Consider the following 20,313-nt stretch of genomic DNA (forward strand, 5'->3'; position numbering starts at 1 on the left):
CTACTTCAGTCCTGCTGAGCAAATAACACACTGCAGAAGATGGCAGGGCATGGCCCATTTAAAACAGGCCCCACTGAAATTAATTAAGATCAAATGAAGCATTAAATGGCTCTTGTTTGCAGCTTAGACTGTATTACTGCATAGCATGAGGGTACAAGCCTCTCATCTATGTGGAATCCCCCGAGGAAAGTAACCTTCAACTGGAGACAGATGCACTTCTAGCTGGGGAAAGGTAGGATGTGATAGGAGGTCTAGCTACTTTTCAAGGGAGAGAGAAAACAAGTAATGCGCTCAGCAAAGCACAACCACACTTTTACTTCAGGAGCTCAGATGTTGAGCACAAGACATAATCCTCCAAAAACTCAAGAAGCAAATTTTGCTTTATAAGTGTTCCTGCACCCAACTAGCATAATGATTTGGCCTGCTGTCATCCCGAGCTGTCCTCATATACGCACACACAAAAGTCAAGTCTGAAGAGGCAGGGGAGCAGCAACAGCCAGGACTCATGCTAAAAAATAATTCCTCAAACTGCAATTTTAAAAACTTCACACAGAAAACACATTCACGCTTGGGAACTGATAATTTCATATATCAAAAGCTAAAAACAAACTTCAAAACAGGATGATATTCCTAGGTCAGAGACGCTCACAGATGAGTTATGTAGTAGAGGCAGAAATCCAGCCATGGGTAGGAGCATCCACATATACAGGTAGTCAGGCAGAGTGCGGACCATTGATCTAGGGCAAGGGTTGAAATCAGAGCTTCCCACCTTCCAGAGGTCATAGTGGGCTGCCACACAGCAGAAGAGGAGGAAGAACATGCAGAGGGGATCCTGCCTCAGTAGCCCCAAATTTAAAGTAAAAACATCTACCTTAGAGTACTAAAGAACCTGGACAGAGGAGAGCAAAGATATTTGAAAGAAATGTGTGCTTTGTAATGCCAATCTGCAATATGCTAACTCAAAATATGTATATAAATACAAGTTAAGACAAAGAAGTCCTGCAGAGTCGGGCTAACTTCCAGAACAGAGAAGTGGAAGCAGCCACTCTTAAGGAAGTGTTTGCCTCACCTCTGTCTTCAAGGCAGTCGAAATTAATTTATCTTGAATCCCAGGACCCAAAGAAGAGAGGAGAGAGTCTCTGAAGAGAGTGGGTTGAGCCCTTTCATTTCTGTCTTATTCTGTGTGACTTTGGGAGCCCCTCCTCCTATCCTACCGCCACTCCCTGAGGGCTGTGCCTCTTTTTTTTTTTAAAGATTTATGTATGTATGTATGTATGTATGTATGTATGTATGTATGTATGTATTTATTATATAGGCAGTGTTCTGCCTGCATGTATGCATGCATGCCAGGAGAGGGCGCCAGATCTCATTACAGATGGTTGTGAGCCACCATGTGGTTTCTGGGAACTGAACTCAGGACCTCTGGAAGAGCAGTCAGTGCTCTTAATCACTGAGCCATCTCTCCAGACCAGACTGCACATCTTCATGGGGAACCAGCTCCCCCAGCTCTTTCCCAGGCCCCTCTCTGCCTTTCCTTCTAGCCCATCTCCTTTCCTTTGTGTCACCTGCTAAGCCATAGATAAACTGGTTACTAGGAAATGCCCAAATCCGCCACACTTCGGATGCAAAGAAGGCAACAACCACCAAAGAATGGAGCACCCTAGCCGGGCATTGGTGCACGCCTTTAATCCCACTAGGCAGGCAGAGGCAGGAGAATCTGTGAGTTCCAGGACACCTTCCAAAACAATGCAGAGATACCCTGTCTCAAAAAAAAAAAAAAAAAAAAAAAAAAAAAAGACTGGAGCACCCTCCCAAGACACCAAGAAACACCTCAAACATAACTCCAGATGCTTACATCCCATCACAAAGACACAAATGTGATAGCCAAAACAATACACCTCAGAAACCACTAACCCTGCTGCACAGGTCTTGAGAATTTAGCTGAAGCACAGGACAAGACTTCCAAATTACAAATCTGGATATATTCAAGAATCTTAAAGAGGATATGAATAAATGTTTTAATGAAGAGCGTGAAAAAACAAATGAAATAGTAAAGACAGTTGAACTCATGGAAGTAGAAACAGTACTTTAAAAAAATGAGATAAACCTTGAAATGAAGAGCTGAAGGTGTCAAAGAAAAACCTCAGAGGTGCCGGGCAGACGGATCTCTGAGTTCCAGGACAGCCTGGTCTTCAGAGCAAGTTCCAGGGCAGCCAGGGATACACAGAGAAACCCTATCTTGAAAAACCAAAAATAAATAAAATGAAAATATATGAATAAATAAATAACATCAGAGGTAAGTCTCATCAACAGATTACAAAAAAACGGAAGAGAGAATTTCAGGCCTTAAAGACAAGGTAGAAGAAATGGATAGCTCATTCAAAAATAAAACAAACAAAAAAAGCTAAATCTAAAAAAAAAAAACCCAGGAACAAAACATACAGGAAATCTGGGACACTATGAAAAAATAAATCTATATATAATGGGAATAGAGGAAAGAAAGAAACCCAGGTCAAATGCACATACAATACTTTTTTAAGATTTATTTATTAGTTGGGAGGCAGAGGCAGACGGATCTCTGAACTCGAGGTCAGTCTGGTCTACAAAGCAAGTTCCAGGTCAGACTCCAAAGCTACAGAGAAACCCTGTCTCAAAGAAACAAAAAGAAAAAAAAAAGATTTATCTATTTATTATGTTTACAATGTTTTGCCTGCATGTATGCCTATATACCAGAAGAGGGCACCAGCTCTCATTAATAGATGGTCGTGAGCCACCATGTGGTTGCTGGGAATTTAACTCAGGACCTCTGGAAGAGCAGCCAGTGCTCTTAACCTCTGAGCCATCTCTCCAGCCCAGGTATAGTCATTTTAATATGTGACCACAAAAACAAAACAAAAGAACAAATAGCTGGGTGTTGGTGGAAGGTGACTTTAATCCAGTGGGTGGAAAGCAGAGGCAGGTGGATCTTTGTGAGTTCGAAGCCAGCCTGGTCCACAGAGCAAGTTCCAGGACAGGCTCCAAAGCAATACAGAGAAACCCTGCCTCCAAAAACCAAAAACCAGGGAAAAAACCCACACTGAAAACCAAAACAAACAAACAAAACAAAAACAAATAAAAAACCTAAACAGAAGAGAAGGGAAGAACACAACATAATCATTAAAGGAAAAATTCACCAAGAGGATACTGCAATTCTAAACATTTATACACCAAACATAATAAGGGCACTCAAATTCATAAGAAACATTGCTACAGCTAAAACAAGACTGGTGCACATACAAACTCACAGAGATTGTGCTAATGTGGACAAAACCTGCACAGGTTCAAGCCAAATGGGGTCCCAGCACTGAAAGAGGGAAGTAGACATGGGGTCCCACCCCTAACCAAGAAGCTATCTGCAATTGATACCCTAGCAAAAGGATAATCAGTTTTCACCAATGGAGTCCCCTAGGTATATCAACTACATTAAGGGCAAGCTCCATACCCAGGAGCAGGTTGGCCGAAACAAAACAAACTCAATGGTATCTTTATGGATTTTGTTTCATTTTGCTTTGTTTTTGGCTTTTTTTATTAGTGTTTTATAGTTTTTGTTTTATTTATAGTGTTGTTTTTCCTTTGTTTGTTTTTAAAGATTTACTTATTTCATGGATGAGTCCACTGTGTTCATGTATACAAGAAGGAGGAATCTAAGGCCGGGCGTTGGTGGCACACACCTTTAATCCCAGCACTCGGGAGGCAGAAGCAGGCGGATCTCTGTGAGTTCGAGGCCAGCCTGGTCTACAAAGTGAGTTCCAGGACAGCCTCCAAAGCCACAGAGAAACCCTGTCTCGAAAAACAAAAAAAAAAAAACCAAAAAAAAAAAAGGAGGAATCTAATCCCATTACAGATGTTTGTGAGCCATCTCGCCAGTCCTGTTTTTGTTTTTGTTTTGTTTTGTTGTTGGTGGTGGTGGTAGTGGTGGTGGTGGGTTTTTGCTTTTTGGTTTTTTGCAGGGGCAGGAGGGTGGGGGGAGCAAGACAGGGTTTCTCTATGTAGCCCTGGATGTCCTGGAACATCTTTTGTAGACCAAGCTGGTCTTGAACTCACAAAGATCTGCCTGCTTCTGCCTCCCAAGTGCTGGGATTAAAGGCATGAGTGACCACTTCCTGTCCAGCCCTTATTTTTTTTTTTTAGATAATTTTTTTTTTTGGTTTTTCGAGACAGGGTTTCTCTGTATTGTTTTGGAGGCTGTCCTGGAATCGGCTCTGTAGACCAGGCTGGCCTCGAACTCACAGAGATCCACCTGCCTCAGCCTCCCGAGTGCTGGGATTAAAGGGGTGCGCCACCAACACCCGGCTAGATAAATATTTTATTATTATATATTTTTTCTTTTTTTCAGTTTCTCAAGACAGAATTTATCTGTGTAACTACTCTGGCTGTCCTAGAACTGGCTTTGTAGACCAGGCTGGCCTCAAACTCACAGAAATCCACCTGCTTCTGCTTCCCAATTGCTGAGATTAAAGGTGTGCGCCACCACACCTATGGTCACCAGCTCTCTTATATAACTTATACATATAAATGCCATATTGAAGCTTATACTTTTTCTTTAAAATCTTTTTGTTAAATTTAGCTCCCCACCGTGTGTGTGTGTGTGTGTGTGTGTGTGTGTGTGTACATGTGTGTAGGTCACAGGACAATCTGTAGGAGTCAGTTCTTGCCTTTCATCGTGAGGGTTGTGGGACTTGAACTTGAGTCATCAGGCTTGGTAGCAAGAGCCTCTATACACTGAACCATCTCGGCAGTCCTGCCTTTCTCAAGTAACAAATCTATATCAGCAGTAGCCCTGAATAATTTCAAGCTCTACACCTGCTATTTACTAGTGTAGCCAAAATAAGTAGATTAAATCTGAGTCTCAGCTCCTTCCTGTCTCCCTGACCTGGGGTTCTGCCACTGAGCTCTGCCCCAGCCTGGCTGTTCCCCTTTACATGGACATAACACAGTCTTATATAAAAGACTCGCACTAAAGAGCATCAGCTCGGCACTGAAGGAAGTCACTCATGTACTGTCACGTTTTCCCTTTCAGGTAATATTGTAAAACAGAGATTACTGTTCCCATCTTTACTGAGAAAAATTCAGAAGTAATCTGCTTAAAATAATTTAGCTAATGATTGAGTAAATTAGGATTTGAACATAGGTCTGACATCAAAGCCTACAGGGTCAGGCTGGAGGAGCAGCTCTATGGCAAAGCACTTATGTAGGATATGTAAGACCCAGCACTGCTAAGATACAGAGTCTCTGATCTCCAGCTGTGTAGAACATGGCCTCCTGTGCAGCCTGCAGGTTTGTATGTCCACATGTCGCATCCTGTCTTCACAGGACTGTTACAAAAGCAAATGCACTGAGACTTATAGATACCTAAAGGGCTAGCTTACCTTGTTCTGGTTCTGGAAGAACGTAGGCATTTAACTGAACTTCATTCTTAGGCAGGGTGATCTGGACACTCTTCCCAGCAGACACCACTAGTTCCTTTATAGCTGGAACCAAGTGACAGCACTGTGATCAGAAGCACACCAGGACCCTGTCTCCCCTTCCTTTGTGATGAGACCCTCTCCTGAGTCATCCGCAGCCAGCGTCCTCGTCTGCCTCTTGTCTACCCTCCAATCTCTTCCAGTTTGATTCTGTGTCCGCTTCTCCATGGGAAAGAGTCTCTCGAGGTCAATGAGCTGTTTTTCAGCAAATCTAAGAGCAGCGTAAATCCCCACCTCAGGCTGATGGCCTCCACCTTAAAGCTCTGATTTCTTCTCTACTGTACTGCAACTAATGTCTGTCTCCACATCTGTGTTGTATAGTACTTTCCCAAGAGTTCAAATTGTTTCAACGACTACTTTTATCATGTAAATACCTTTTAATAATAAGACATAAATAACAAAGGATGAGGTCAGGCAGAAAGCCCACCTTTTCCAATTTCTGCAACTACTGACTCACTGCTCACAGTTAAGATTACTCCAAGATTCTTAATTCCTCTCCCACTTGTGCCCCTCCTTACTCCAGCCCATCCAGTCTTGCTATGACATGTATACACCCACAGTGTCACTCTCCTACTTAAGACTCCTACCTCTTGAACGGACGCCTACCCTGGCATAGGACCACCACACGGACTCACCTGTCCCGCCCAGTCCTCTAGCTGGCCTTCCCTCTTGGCATCACAGAAGCCATGGCCTCTGAGAAGCGCATGGAGCCCGCTGCAGCAGGTGGCTCAGGTGGGATGCTCACTTTTCTGAATCTGACATTTTATTTCTAGTTTAAACTGTCTCTTCTCCAAGAGCTCTTTCCAGACTACTGCTTTTTTGACTCAGTTCTTAAGTCACTTTTGCATTTCTGAAATTCCCAAATCAGCACATAGCTAGCTATGCATTGCTCTTGTACTATCTGCCACCTTTCTCCTATGTGTCTGAGTTCTCAACTTTGGCATTATTGATACTTTATACCAAATAATTGTTGGGAGCTGGGAGAGCAGATGGTTTAGACCCACTGAAAACCATTGATTTCATCTTAATCCTCTGGCAATAGTTGTTTACTTGGTATGAGGCCTCAATTCTAGGAGCCCTTACAGCAACAGCAGAGTAGCCAACTTGTATTCCAAGGCTGGGAGTGAAAAAGGATTCCTGAACAAATAAGAAACTGAGGTTTATCTGCGTCTGCTTGGGAACATCACACTTAGAAATGAAGCCATCTTTTATGGAAGCTGCAACCTGCAGCTGCCCCAGGAGATGGAATAAGAGCTCTCTGATGTGACTAATGGGGAAAAAAAAATTATACTCAGTATAACTGACCTAAACTAGCTAGTCAACACAGCAGAAGCCAAATGCTTCAGTTTCACAGAAACTCCATGGACATTTGCTTGAACACGGAAATCACACTCGGCTTCAGGATTGGAACAATGTCATGTTCCATTACCAAAAAAGGACACCTTAGAAAACTGAAACTGGCCAAAAAGAAAAAAAAAAGTGTTCACTGGTTTTGCTCTGCCCCTGACTTTTTTGGGGTTACCCATTAGCCCATTGATGGACTATATCTCCACCTGATCCCTCAGTCCTGCACCGTCAGGCAGACTTGGTAAGATGAACCTCTAGGTCTAAGCCCCTTCTGGTGGCTGGTTTGGAAATAAATGTGTTCTGAGCCAGGCTTCTGGGAGGCAGATGGGCGCATCAGCACTGGCTCCCTGCACTTCTATTTCTTCATTCATTTCTTCATTCATTTAGTTTTTGCTTGTTTGTTTATTTTAGATGATCTCATGTAGCTCAGGTCTGTCTCAAACTCACAGCCAAGGATGATTTTGAAGTCACGGTTCTCCCGTCTTCACCCCCAAGATAATAGGTGTAGACCACCATAGCCCAGTAAATCTTATGCCTTTAGGTCACAGTAGAATCTGGCTCTGAGAAAATGAGCTCCATCAAGTCCCTTAGGTTGGGCAGCCGCTAAGGTAGGGATCTGGGACTCCAAATCCCATATTTTCAGGGGCACAGGGTTATGTATAGTGGTCAGGCATGCCTCCTCTGTTCTCCCTAAATGGGAACACTTTAATCAAATACGCTACTCTGTCATCTCCAAGGACAGGAGCATCGAGCCTCACCTGGATGTGGTGCTGAGGTACTCTGGGACGAGGCCTGGGGCGTAGGGGTGGCATAGCTGTAGGAGGGGGCCACTGGAAGAGGGACAGCGGTGGGACTGTGCTCAGTGCTGTTTTTTACTTGTTGAGTACTGGATGTAGGGCTGGAATGCTCCTGTGGTTCAGGATGGACGGACACATTCTTTGGCCAATCAGAAGTCTGTGTAGTGTGGTCAGTGGTGAGGGGACTGAGAACTGTGACAGCTTTGCGGACCTAAAGAAATATGAAAGATTAACTGCAGTGAGCAAAAGTTACAGACTCTCAGGGCTGGGCTCATGAAATAGTATCAAGAACATTGAAGAAGTTAATCTTACCACCTGAAGTCAAATAGTATTAAAATTTGGAGTAAAAGGACTCATTGGCAGAATGTCTGCCAGACACATACAACCCTGGGTTTGATCCCCAGAACCATCAACTAAAGACAAGAGTAATATAAATCTTCTGTGTTTTTTCTTTTTCTTTTTCTTTTTTTTTTTTCTTTTTTGGTTTTTCAAGACAGGGTTTCTCTGTATTGTTTTGGAGCCTGTCCTGGAACTCACTCAGTAGACCAGGCTGGTCTCGAACTCACAGTGATCCGCCTGTCTCTGCCTCCCGAGTGCTGGGATTAAAGGCGTGCACCACCAATGTCTGGCCTGTGTTTTTTCATACAAAAAGTTTCTTCAGCTGGGCATTGTTACTCTCACCTAAAATTCTAGCACTTAGGAAGCTGAGACAAAGAGATTGCCAAGAATCTGAGGTTAGCTTGGGCTATGAAGTAAGAGCCTGTCTCAAAAAACAAAATAAAATAACCAAGGAGCTGAAGCAACAACTCAGTAGTTGAGGACGTGGGTTCAAGTCCCAGAACTGCCGGTCATTGGTGGCACATGCCTTTAATCCCAGCACTCGGGAAGCAGAGGCCGGCAGATCTCTGTGAGTTTGAGGCCAGCCTGGTCTACATAGTAAGTTCCAAAACAATACAGGGAAACCCTGTCTTGAAAAACAAAACAACAATTCCCAGCACCCACATGGTGGCTCACAATCATATGTGATTTTGGTTCCACATATGGCCTCTGTGGAGACCAGGCTCACAGTGTACGGACATACATGCAGGCAAAAGACCCATACACATAAAAGAATTTTTAAACTAAAAAAAAATTACCAAATACTATGCTCAACTGCAAGGGAAAGCAAACTAAAAGCATAATAAGGTCAAACAATAAATATTCCTATTAAAGTCATGAAGAACCAGGAAATAACTGAGAGCATGTCATCTTTTCTCCCTTGCAGGCTTCTGGGCAGGAAGAGTCCTAAGCTGAGTTTTTTGGTTTTTTTGTTTGTTTGTTTGTTTTAGATTTTTTATTTATTTATTATGAATACAACATCCTGCCTCCATGTATGTCTGCACGCCAGGAGAGGGCACCAGATCTCATTACGGATGGTTTTACAATGGTTGTGAGCCACCATGTGGTTGCTGAGAATTGAACTCAGGTCCTCTGGAAGAGCAGTCAGTGCTCTTAACCTCTGAGCCATCTCTCCAGCCCCTAAGCTGAGTTTTAAAAGGTGAACGGCTGCTTACTGCACAAAAGGCTCAGAGTAGAGAAAGAACATAGACACAGACATGAAATTAGCATAGAGCAGCTGAGGACTAAAAGCCATAAACCCAGCAGAGCGAGAGGCAGGAGGCAATGGAGATGAGCTGGCAGACAGGGAAGGGGCAGATGGAAGGCACTATTGGCCACTTTATGGAAGGCACTATTGGCCACTTTAAGGAGCCACACTGGTGAACAATTAAAGGACTTATACAGAGAATGATACAATCAGGTGTCTGTCTAGGTCACATTGCACTGCTGGAGTTCGAAGAAGCATAGTGACAACAGGGCAACCACCACATTCAACCAGCAAGGAGTGGAGAGTAGCTAAGCCAGCGTGGAGGTAGGGATTCTTACAAATCTACTTACTGGTAAGAAACATAATTTACATAAACTCACATCAGAACATGAGGTCAATTTTTGACAAATGTACACACCCACATAACAACTTAGAGACAGAACATCTCTCTTAGCCTCAAGGGTTCATTGATGTCCTTTTCACCAAGTCCCTTCCTCCAGCTCCAGACTCAGACAGCCACTGATTTGTTTTGTCATAGAAAGTCTAGTTTGGGTTTTCTTAAACTTGATATAAAAGGAGCCCTATGTATTCTATTTTTGTTTCTAGCTGTGTTCACTCAACATGGTTTTGAGATTCACCCATGGTACTGAATGTACCAGTAGTACTTTTTTGTTTGTTTGTTTTTCCAGATAGGGTTTCTCTGTGGCTTTGGAGGCTGGCCTGGAACTAGCTCTTGTAGACCAGGTTGGTCTCGAACTCACAGAGATCCAACTGCCTTTGCCTCCCGAGTGCTGGGATTAAAGGTGTGCACCACCACCACCTGGCTAGTAGTATTCAATAATATCCCATTACAGAGATACATCAAAATTTGTTTTCCATCATTCATTGGTAGAGATTTAAGTTGTTTTCAGTCCCCAGTTGTTATAAAGCTGCTGAGAATGTTTGGATACATATATTTTTACAAACAAGTTTTTTTGTTTGGAGACAGGGCCTCATTATGACTGTGTGGCCTTGAACTCACAAAGATGCCTTTGCCTCCCAAGGGCTGGAATTAAAGGTGTGAGCCACCACACCCAAATGTTTAACTTTCTGAACTGTTAGCTAAACTGCAGTGCCAGTTTACATTCCCACAGCAGAGCACAATAGCTCCAGGCCACAACTTCCCTGACACTTGGTGTTCTCTTTGCTTCCTTGTGTTTCTAGCAGTTGTGACTGGGAACCTTACTATGCATCTCACTAATGATATTGGACATATTTTCATGTGCCTACTGACCAGTCATTTTTTCTCCTTTGGCCAGTTCTATTCAAATCTTTGCCATTTTTAAGGTTTTCTTAAGGTATAATTGACATAAAAGATATTTAATGCTTATACTTGGTCAGATTTGAACAGATGTGAGCACCTCTGAGATCATCAGTTCAAACGAGAGTACCTTTCACTTCCAAAGATCCTCCATGTTCCTCTGCAATCCCTCTCCCTCCCCACCTACACTCTACAAGCAGCACCTTCAGCTTACTGTCGCTAAAAGTTATTTTCCATTTTCTAGAAGGTTACATGAATAGAATGACATGGTGACTGGGTCTCACTATGTAATCCAAGCTGGCTTCCAGGATACAACCCTCCGGCCTAGGCTTCCCTAGTGAGCGCCTGCCTACCTCAAAGAATTTCTTGCTCCTTCCTCTCTCTGACTCCCCTCTATTCTTGGTTTTCAAACCCCAGGACTCACACAGGCTAGCCCACTGTTCTACCACTGAGCTCAGCTCTCCCTTTTATAAAAATGTCTGACTTAGCTATGTGTGGTGGCACTTGTATAAAACCAGCACTTGGGAGACTTGGGAGGCAGGTGCAGAGGCAGGAGGATCACTGCAAGCTCAAGGCCAACTGTGGCTACACAGCAAGTGCTAGGCCAGCCAGGGGTGCACAACAAACAAGAAGAACGGTCAGGGTTTTCAAAAGTTGCTGAGGACCTGTGCAGTACCCCACTGGTGGGGGCATTCTTGGCATCCTGTGACCGTACCAACATTTGCCGTGGAGGACTTTCAGATTCCTTTCTAAAGGTGGGGTCAGCATACAGTGGTTTTCCTTGTGCTGTCCTAATAATTAACGTTGAATATCTGCTCTATATTTACTGGAGATCTGCACAATGGATTACTAAATTTCTAGTTATAATACATCTTCTAGTTAGTTTACGTCTTCTTACTTTGCCCTTTTTTTCCAAAATCATTTTTGCTCATCAGTATTGATCCATGAGAACACTATTAGTTTCCTAGAGCAGCCACTGACAAATTACCATAAATTTAGTGGTTAAAACAACAGACCTTTGTCTTGGTTCTGGAGACACAAGTCTGAAGGCAAGATGTCAGGACCACTCCTGCAGCAGAGTTCTAGAGAACTTTTGTCTTGTCTAGCTCCCAGAGACTTTTAACATCTGCAGTGAATTGAATGACAATGGCCCCCATAGGCCCATATGTTTGAATGCCTGGTTCCCAATTAGTGGAACTCTTTGGGAAGGACTAGGAGGTATGGTCTTGTTGGAGTAAGTGTGGCATTGTTGGAGGAGGTAAATCACTGGGGGTAGGCTTAAAGTGCACACCTGAGGTTTCAAAAGTGTACACCAGGCCCAGTGTTTCTCTCTGCTTGCTACCTGTGGAACAGATGGAAGGCTCTCAGCTACTGGTCCAGCACCACGCCTATCTGCTTCCCACTATGATGACGACCATGGACTAACCCACTGAAACTGTCCCCAGTTAAATGCTTTCTTTATAAGAGTTTCCATGATCATGATGTCTCTTTACAGCAACAGGACAGTAATTAAGACAACATCCCTTGGCTTATAGCAACCCAGCTCTAATCTCTGCCCCCATCTTCACAAGATCCTCTTTTTCTGGGAATCCAATCTCTGTTTGCTCCCTCTTGTAATGCCACTAGTCACTGGATTCTGAGGTCAATTCAAAAATATCTCTTGAGTTCCTTAAATTACATTTGCAAATGCCCTGCTCCAAAATACGGAAGGATGCTGAGGATCCAGATAGGTGAGAAAGGATGGGAGTCCTGGAGATAACACTAAACAACCCATGGTTTCTCTGTCCATTTACTTACTTCAAGTTTCTCTCAGCAATGCTTTATAGTTCTCAGCATATAATTTCTGGATGTATTTTGTCTGTTATTCCTAATTAGTTCATGGCTTTCAATGTTTCTACATTGTTAATACATCAAACAATTCATTTTTGATTGTTTTGACCTTACATCCTACACCTTTGCTATCTCTAATGCAGAATCCATACAATTTTTTTGGTGCATAATTACACCTGTGACAAAAGCTGTTTGTTTCTGTTTCTTGTCTGCATTTCTTTTTCTTACACTCTCAAATGGGCAGTTTTCCTTTGAGTTTCTGAATACACATACAGCAACTACCTGGGCATTTGGACTACTAATTCCATCATCTGAGTCAACATGGACTCAGTGTCTGTTGACAGCCTTTTGTCCCAGATTTTAATCACTCAGGTTTGGGGCCTGTTCTCACTCTGATTTCCTTTAATTTTTTTTGACAGTTTTACACATGCCTACAATGAATTTTTGTCATCCTCCCATTGTCCTCTCCCTTCCCCTCCCCATTGCACTAACACCCTCTTCCCAGCAATTCTCCCTCCTACTCTCATGCCTTTACCCACTGGGTTTAATTATGCTGATTGCATGACCATGGCTCAGCAGTTATTTGCTGGAGAAAGGGCAACTTATCGGTGGATAAGGAAAAGGAAATGATAGCCCCTCCCTCCAGCAACCACTAACTGCCCACAGTTCCTTAGGGAGGGGTAAGGTCTCAGGGGCCCCTCCTCCACACAGAATAGAGTGGTGACAGGGCTAATCTTCCAAAGGTCTCAGGAACCACAGCTGCAGTGAATTCATGAGAGCAACTGTCACACTATCTCCAGAATAGAGTCCTGTTTGACAGGACTCTCCCTGACCTCTGGCTCTTACATTCTTTCTGCCATTCTTCTGAGATGTCCCCTGAGTCTCAAAGGTGGAGATACAGGTGTCCTGTTGAGAGCCATCACTCTTTTCTTTGCTTACAGGGGATCCCCTCTAACTTTTCAGTACCAGAGCCTGTTTTCTGACATCTGCAACCCTGAGACTTCAGACTTTGACCACCTGCTTTCCCCATCTTTAGGAGATAAATTTAAGCTCAAGGTGGCACAGACTGTCTTTAGAAATCAGACTCTGCTTCTTCACCAGGCCCCCTGCAGTCTCCCACATGGGTAATACAGAGAGGTTCAGTCAGGCTATAGCTCACAGGCATGTTATGGGCGCATCTTCTTCATGGTTTATTGGTTTGTCCAACCTTAAAAGGTCTTCCTGCTAAAGTCCATATAGTATTATGGTGCACCCTGGTCCTAGCCACCATGAGACAAGTCCGGCTTTCCCTAGGCATTCTTCTCTAGCAGGGAGCCTGTGGGATGCCCTTAGGCAATACTTTTTTAGAGTGCAAATGATCATTTTATCAGCTCCACTATCCATCTTTCAAAATTAAACTTTCCTCTAGCTTCTATATTCTTCTGGGTTCTTTCCAGTTCCTTTATGCTCTTTTTCTTTTAAAAAAATGTTATCATTATTATCTGTGAAGGTTCAGGAGACCACTTCACTCTGCTATCATCACTGCAAATTCCTCCTGTGGGATAAATTTCAAAATATTAAAGATCTAATATGTGTAAAGCCAAATAGATCTGGGATTTAGGAGGAAATGAGTCTGAGATACAGCAGTGTTTTCAGCCTGAGTGAAAGGCTGACTGTGTCAAAAACTAAGATGGAGTACAGGGAAATAATGGGCAAGTTATGTTACAGACATATTGAATCTACAACACCTCTAGGAAACGTCAGTAAAGGTTCAGAGTTAGATTCATGTTCCCAGACAGCAGCCAAAGCCACAGAAAAAAGCAAACTACAAAAAACAAAAACAAAACAAAACAAAAAAAACATATGAGCTAAGGAAACAGAAGTTCAAGGCAGAATTTGGGAATTCCGATGCATGAAATGACCCCCATACTAAGATACTGTTGTCAGAAAGAAAGACATGAAGCAGGAAAGTGCACACTAACAAGAAACAAGGTGCAGTGCAGCCATGTGAGACAAGGTAGAATGGCCTATCAAATGCAGGCTGATGGGGACACACTGCAATAGGCAGTTGGGAATTTACCAATGGCCCCAGCAAGAGTGACTTCAGTGGAAATTCCACAGGACCAGGGGTTAAATAAGAAAGAAATTTGTGTGTAAAGCCTGGAAGTGGCCTAGGACAGTACCTGAAGATTCAAGAAGACATGGTCAAGGACATTTGGTAGTTAGTGCCCAGTGGCCTAAAAGCAGAACAATGAGACCAAGCTTGCAGTGCGGTCTCAAAGAATGAGGAATAGGCTTGATACTGTAAATGCCAAAAAAGACCAAAAAACAAAAAACATTATTTTTGAGACCTGCTGGCACTGAACTCACAGAGACCGGTATACCTGTCTCTGACTCCCAAATGCTGGGATTAAAGGAACATGCCACCATGTCAAATCATAAAAATGTTTTTAAAAGTCTGAGAAAAGGCCGGGCAGTGGTGGCGCACGCCTTTAATCCCAGCACTCGAGAGGCAGAGGCAGGCAGATCTCTGTGAGTTCAAGACCAGCCTGGTCTACAAGAGCTAGTTCCAGGACAGTCTCCAAAGCCACAGAGAAACCCTATCTCAAACAAACAAACAAAAATGTCTGGGAAAAGCCAGATCTGGTGGCACACACCTGTAATCACAGCATTTGGGAGTCCGGAACAGGAGAATCAAGAGTTTGACAGCAGCCCAAATTACATAGGGAGACTGTGTCAACACATACACACACACAGTTGACTTCTGCTTCTAGTAAAAATAAGGGAAAATTTTATCCTTCTGCCCCAAAATTTTAAAAGCCAGAAAAAGTTTATAAAATAATGGTCCTTGTGGAAAATGGCAATTCCTATAAGATCAAACACACAGGTAAACCTTGGCTTATGATTGCTCCATCTGACTGTCAGAAGTTTCTAAGCTATGGCCCAAGAAAGAACCCAAGCAAGACCAACAGCCTGCCTGAGCTGAAGAGTTGCAGCTGAAGTCTAGAGGAGAGGGTTGCAGAGGGCAGAACCACCCCAGAAACGGTTACAGGTGCAGTACTGAAACAGCACCTACTCCACAAAACTGGATTGGAAACTTTCTGATTTATAGGGTATTAGTTAGAGAACTAATAATAAAGGGATTGCTTCAGTAGCTGGAGAAATTAACCCTCAACTAGTTGCACCTCTGAGCTCAAGTGACAAAACCCAAAAGTAAAATTCAAGAAGATCAAATTGGTCAGGTATGGTAGATCATGCCTTTAATCCCAGCACTCAGGAAGCAGAGGTAGGCATCTCTAGAGATCAAAGCCACCTGGGTCTACATAGTAAGTTCCAGAACAGCCAGAGCTACCAAATGAGACTCTGTCTTGAAAGACCAAAAAACAACAACAGAAGATCAAATTGTCAAACACAGCTTGACCACATTCCAGAGCAAAGCTCAAGAAAACCCACAGTGACACAAAGTCACCAGAAACCTCCTAAGTAAAACTTGTAATAGCAAGTGCCTAATTAATAGCCAAACATGAGATACAAGCAGGAACTAAGTCCTGACAGGGAAAACCTCATTCAATTCAAACTGGTCCTGGGCAGATATACGTAAAGTGCTAGCTGTGCAAACCTGATGACCTCAGTTCAAGTCCCAAAATAACTCTATGATGTTGCCTCTTACTCCCACGTGCACTGGCGTATGCATGTCCTCTACTCCACAACACACACATGCATTCCATGCACACATACACATCAATAATAATTTTTTAAAATTATCAAATTAAAAAAATACTCGGGGAACGAGATGGGGGGTCAGTGAGAGGCTTTGGAGGATGGGAGGGAGAGGGAACTGGGATTGATATGTAAAATAAGATTGATTCTAAATTAAATTAAAAAAAATACTGATCCAGTCTTTTGGTGTAGCTAGCTCAGTGGTAGAGACCTAATTCAGCATGTGGGAGTCCCTGGATTCCCACCAAGCACTGGGCCTTTGGTAGAAAAAAGAAAAGTGAAAAAAACCCAACAACGAAATATGGTGAAGTATACCTTTAATCTGAGCACTCAGAAGGTTGATGCAGGTCAACCACCTGGCTATATAAAAGACCCTGTTGCAAAAGAGCCAAAAGGGTTAGGAATACAGCACTTGCTTCCTGTGCACAGGCCATAGATGTGATCAAGCCCCACAAAACGAAAATCACTTTAGTTCATACACATATTCAAGAAGCTGTAGAAGGTAAGCATATAGTAAGTAGTTCTTCCTAGGCCATAACTTTGCTTGCTGGGGTTTCAGTTACTAAAGGTCAGTGCAGTCTGAAAATATTAAATGGAAAATTTCAAAACTAAACAACGCATAGCTGCACATCATTCTTCAAAGCGTGATAAAAATCCCATGCCAGCCTAGCCTATTCTTCCTGCAACCTGAATTACCCTTTGCAATGTATGCACGTTGTATTTGCTACCTGTCCATTAATCATAGCTATCTTGGTTATCAACTCATCTGTCAATGTAACAGTGCATTGTTCAAGAAACCCTTATTTTACTAAATACAGTAACTATTCTATTATTTCATCAGTTATTGATGTTAGTCTCTGCTATAGTTTGGGTTTGATATACCCTCCAAAGATCCAAGTATTGAATGGAGGTTTGGTCCACCAACAGAAACTTTAAGAAGTAGGAAGTAAGGTCTAGCCAGAGGAAGTCAATGGAGAGGAGCAACCAGATCCCAGGCCTCTCCTCTGCAATATACTCCCACCATGATAGACTGTGCCCCATAGACCCAAGAGCAACAAGTTAACCAACCATAGACTAATTTCTGAACCTCTGATCCACAATAAACTTTACTCTTCATAATTTGATTAGCTCCAATATTCAGTAAGGTAATAGAACACTGGCTAACACAGTCCCTGGCTGTGCCAATTTATGAATTCAACTTCATCATAATATAGTTTATTCAGGGTTTGGTATTTCTGACAGACAAGAGAAACTACTCCTGTATTCAGTAAGGATACAGGAGGTAAGCTTCTGAAAATGACTACTACAGTGTCTAAGATGAAAAATACACCTGGTGATTTTTGTTTGTGTTGTTTTCGAGATAAGGTCTCTTGTAGCCCACGATGACCTTAAACTCATGATATAGCTAAGGATAACCTTGAACTTTTTATCCTCTCATCTCCACTTCCCAAGTGCTGAGGTTATGTGTCTCTGCCACCATGCCTGGCTTTTTACTATGGTGATTTAATGGCAGGTTTGGAAAACGTAGAGAAAATTTGAAGAATTTTAGTAAAAGGTTTCAACTGAAACAAAGAAAAAGGACTAGAAAGAAATGAGCTGAGCATTAATAAACTGAAAATATACTAAGTTGCTACATGTTTGCAATAGAACAGGACAGGACAGGAAAGGAGGGTAACTAACATTTGAAGAAATGTGCTCAACTACTTTCCAATCTGAAGAAAGCAGCAAGCCCACATCTAACATAGAACTGTGATATACAACTAGCCCCAAGCATAAAACAACCCCAGAATAGTTAGTGAAATGCTTTAAATGGGTGCCAAAGAGAATATCATCTAAGCAACCAGAGAAATAAGACATACATAACCAGTAATAGAAAACTTAAGAGTCTAGAAACAAAAGGCAAACTAAAAGACATTAACATGCGTAAGAGTGCATACTGGTTATGTAAATAAGAGTGTTTCTAAAATTAAAAAGAAGCCGGGCGTTGGTGGCGCACGCTTTTAATCCCAGCACTCGGGAGGCAGAGCCAGGCGGATCTCTGTGAGTTCGAGGCCAGCCTGGTCTACAGAGTGAGTTCCAGGACAGCCTCCAAAGCCACAGAGAAACCTTGTCTCGAAAAACCAAAAAATAAAAAAAAATAAAAAAAATTAAATTAAAAAGAAAAAAAAAGAACTCATACTGGCTGGGCAGTGGTGGCACACACCTTTAATCCCAGCACTCAGGAGACAGAGGCAAGTGTATCTCTGAGATTTTGAGGCCAGCCTGTTCTACAAAACCAGTTCCAGGACAGCCAGGACTGTTTCACAGAAAAACCCGTCTTAAAAACAAAGAAAAGGGGGGGCTGGAGAGATGGCTCAGAGGTTAAGAGCACTGACTGCTCTTCCAGAGGTCCTGAGTAAAATCCCAGCAACCATATGGTGGCTCACAACCATCTATAATTCAGTCTGGTGCCCTCTTCTGGCATGTATACAGAACACTATATATGTAATAAATAAATATATCTTTTAAAAAAAAGGGAAGGAAAGGAAAGGTAACCAAATATTTTAAATGTAGACATTTTAAAAAAGTGTATATGGATGTTTTGCTTGCATGTAAGTTTGTGCACCATATACACACAGTGCCTGCAGAGCCCAGAAGAAGGCTTTGAATCCCCTGGGATTGGAGTTATGGACGGCTATTAGCCACCATGTTGGATGCTGATAACTGAACCCAAGACCTCTGGAAGACTGGCCAGTACTCTTAGTTAACTGCTAAACAATTTTTCCAGCCCCTAAAACACTGTTATTTTACTTTTTGAAAAACTGTTTTTAAACCGGTCGGTGGTGGCGCACACCTTTAATCCCAGCACTTGGGAGGCAGAGGCAGGCAGATCTCTGTGAGTTCAAGACCAGCTTGGTCTACAAGAGCTAGTTCCAGGACAGCCTCCAAAGCTACAGAGAAACCCTGCCTTGAAAAACAAACAAACAAACAAAAACCCACTGTTTTAAAAGGTATGGTCAGTGAGCCAGAGAGATGGCTCAGCAGTTAAGGGCATTTGTTGCTCTTGCAGAGGACCCAGGTTCCATTCCCAGCACCCACATGATGGCTCACAATCTCCTGTAACTCCAGTTCAGGAAATCCGATGCCTTCTTCTAACCTCTGCAGGCATGATGTGTACTAACATACAAACACCTTTCTTTGTTTTGTTTTTCCAGACAGGGTTTCTCTGTATAACAGCCCTGACTGTCCTGTAACTCACTTTGTGGACCAGACTGGCTTTGAACTCACAGAGATCCACCTGCTGAGTGCTGAGACTAAAGATGTACACCACCACTGCCCAGCTAATAAATCTTAAAACAAACAAACTAACTAACAAATGGTTGAGACCTGGAGGGATTGCCCAGTGGTTAAGAGAGCTTGTTGCTTTTGTAGAGGAACCGGGCTTGGATCCTAACACTCATGTCAAATGGCTCACAGCCATCTGCAATGCCACCTCTATGGGACTGAACACCTTCTTCTAACCTCCACAGGCATTACACATGTGCACACATGCATGTACACATGCACAGACACACACACATAAATACAATAAAATACGATCAATCTTAATAAATAAAAAATAAATATCTGGTGGGAGGGGGTGTGCATGACTTTAATCCCAGCACTCAGGAAGAAGCAGAGGCAAGTGGGTCTCTGTTGAGTTCAATACCAGCTTGGTCTACACAGCAAGTTGTAGGCCAGCCAGGGCTATATAGAGATTCTGTCTCAAAAATAATTAAGTAGGGAGCTGGAGAGATGGCTCAGAGGTTAAGAGCACTGGCTACTCTTCCAAAGGTCCTGAGTTCAATTTCCAGCAACCACATGGTGGCTCACAACCCTCTGTAATGATATCTGGTGCCCTCTTCCAGTGTGCAAGCATACAAGCAGGCAGAGCAATGTATACATAATAAATAAATAAATAAATCTAAAAAAATAAGTAGGTAGGTAGGATAGATTTTAATTTTAAAAAGTATAGTGGACTGATAATGTAACCCAATGGTAGAATACTTAGTGTTAGCATGTACAGTTAAGATTGTTTGATCCCCAGCACAAAAAAAGTTAAAAAAAATGAATAAGGAACATGAAGTCTAGAAAGGGCAAGCACTCTTTCTAGATGGAGCAAGAAGCAGGAGTAACAAGAGGGCCACTTTTGCACTCAGAAGTTACTGACTGTACAAAGCCTGCCTTCCCTTGCTAACAGACTGTTTCCATTAAAGATAGAGATAGCTATTG

The 20,313-nt window shown here is 42.7% G+C and overlaps 1 protein-coding gene across 4 annotated transcripts in view; it reads right to left on the minus strand.

Moving 5' to 3' along the window:
• Positions 1-20,313, minus strand: part of Kiaa0319l (KIAA0319 like) — a 96,240-nt gene that overhangs the window by 31,406 nt on the left and 44,521 nt on the right. For all 4 annotated transcript variants that reach the window (XM_040756618.1, XM_040756617.1, XM_040756619.1 and 1 more), the window contains 2 exons: positions 7,610-7,859; positions 5,409-5,510 (listed from right to left, as the gene is read on the minus strand). In XM_040756618.1, the coding sequence (XP_040612552.1) occupies positions 5,409-5,510; positions 7,610-7,859 (352 nt within the window). The remainder of the gene's footprint in view (positions 1-5,408; positions 5,511-7,609; positions 7,860-20,313) is intronic.

This window comes from Mesocricetus auratus, unplaced genomic scaffold (assembly GCF_017639785.1).
Source record: "Mesocricetus auratus isolate SY011 unplaced genomic scaffold, BCM_Maur_2.0 Super-Scaffold_100014, whole genome shotgun sequence".
Lineage (NCBI taxonomy): Eukaryota > Metazoa > Chordata > Mammalia > Rodentia > Cricetidae > Mesocricetus > Mesocricetus auratus.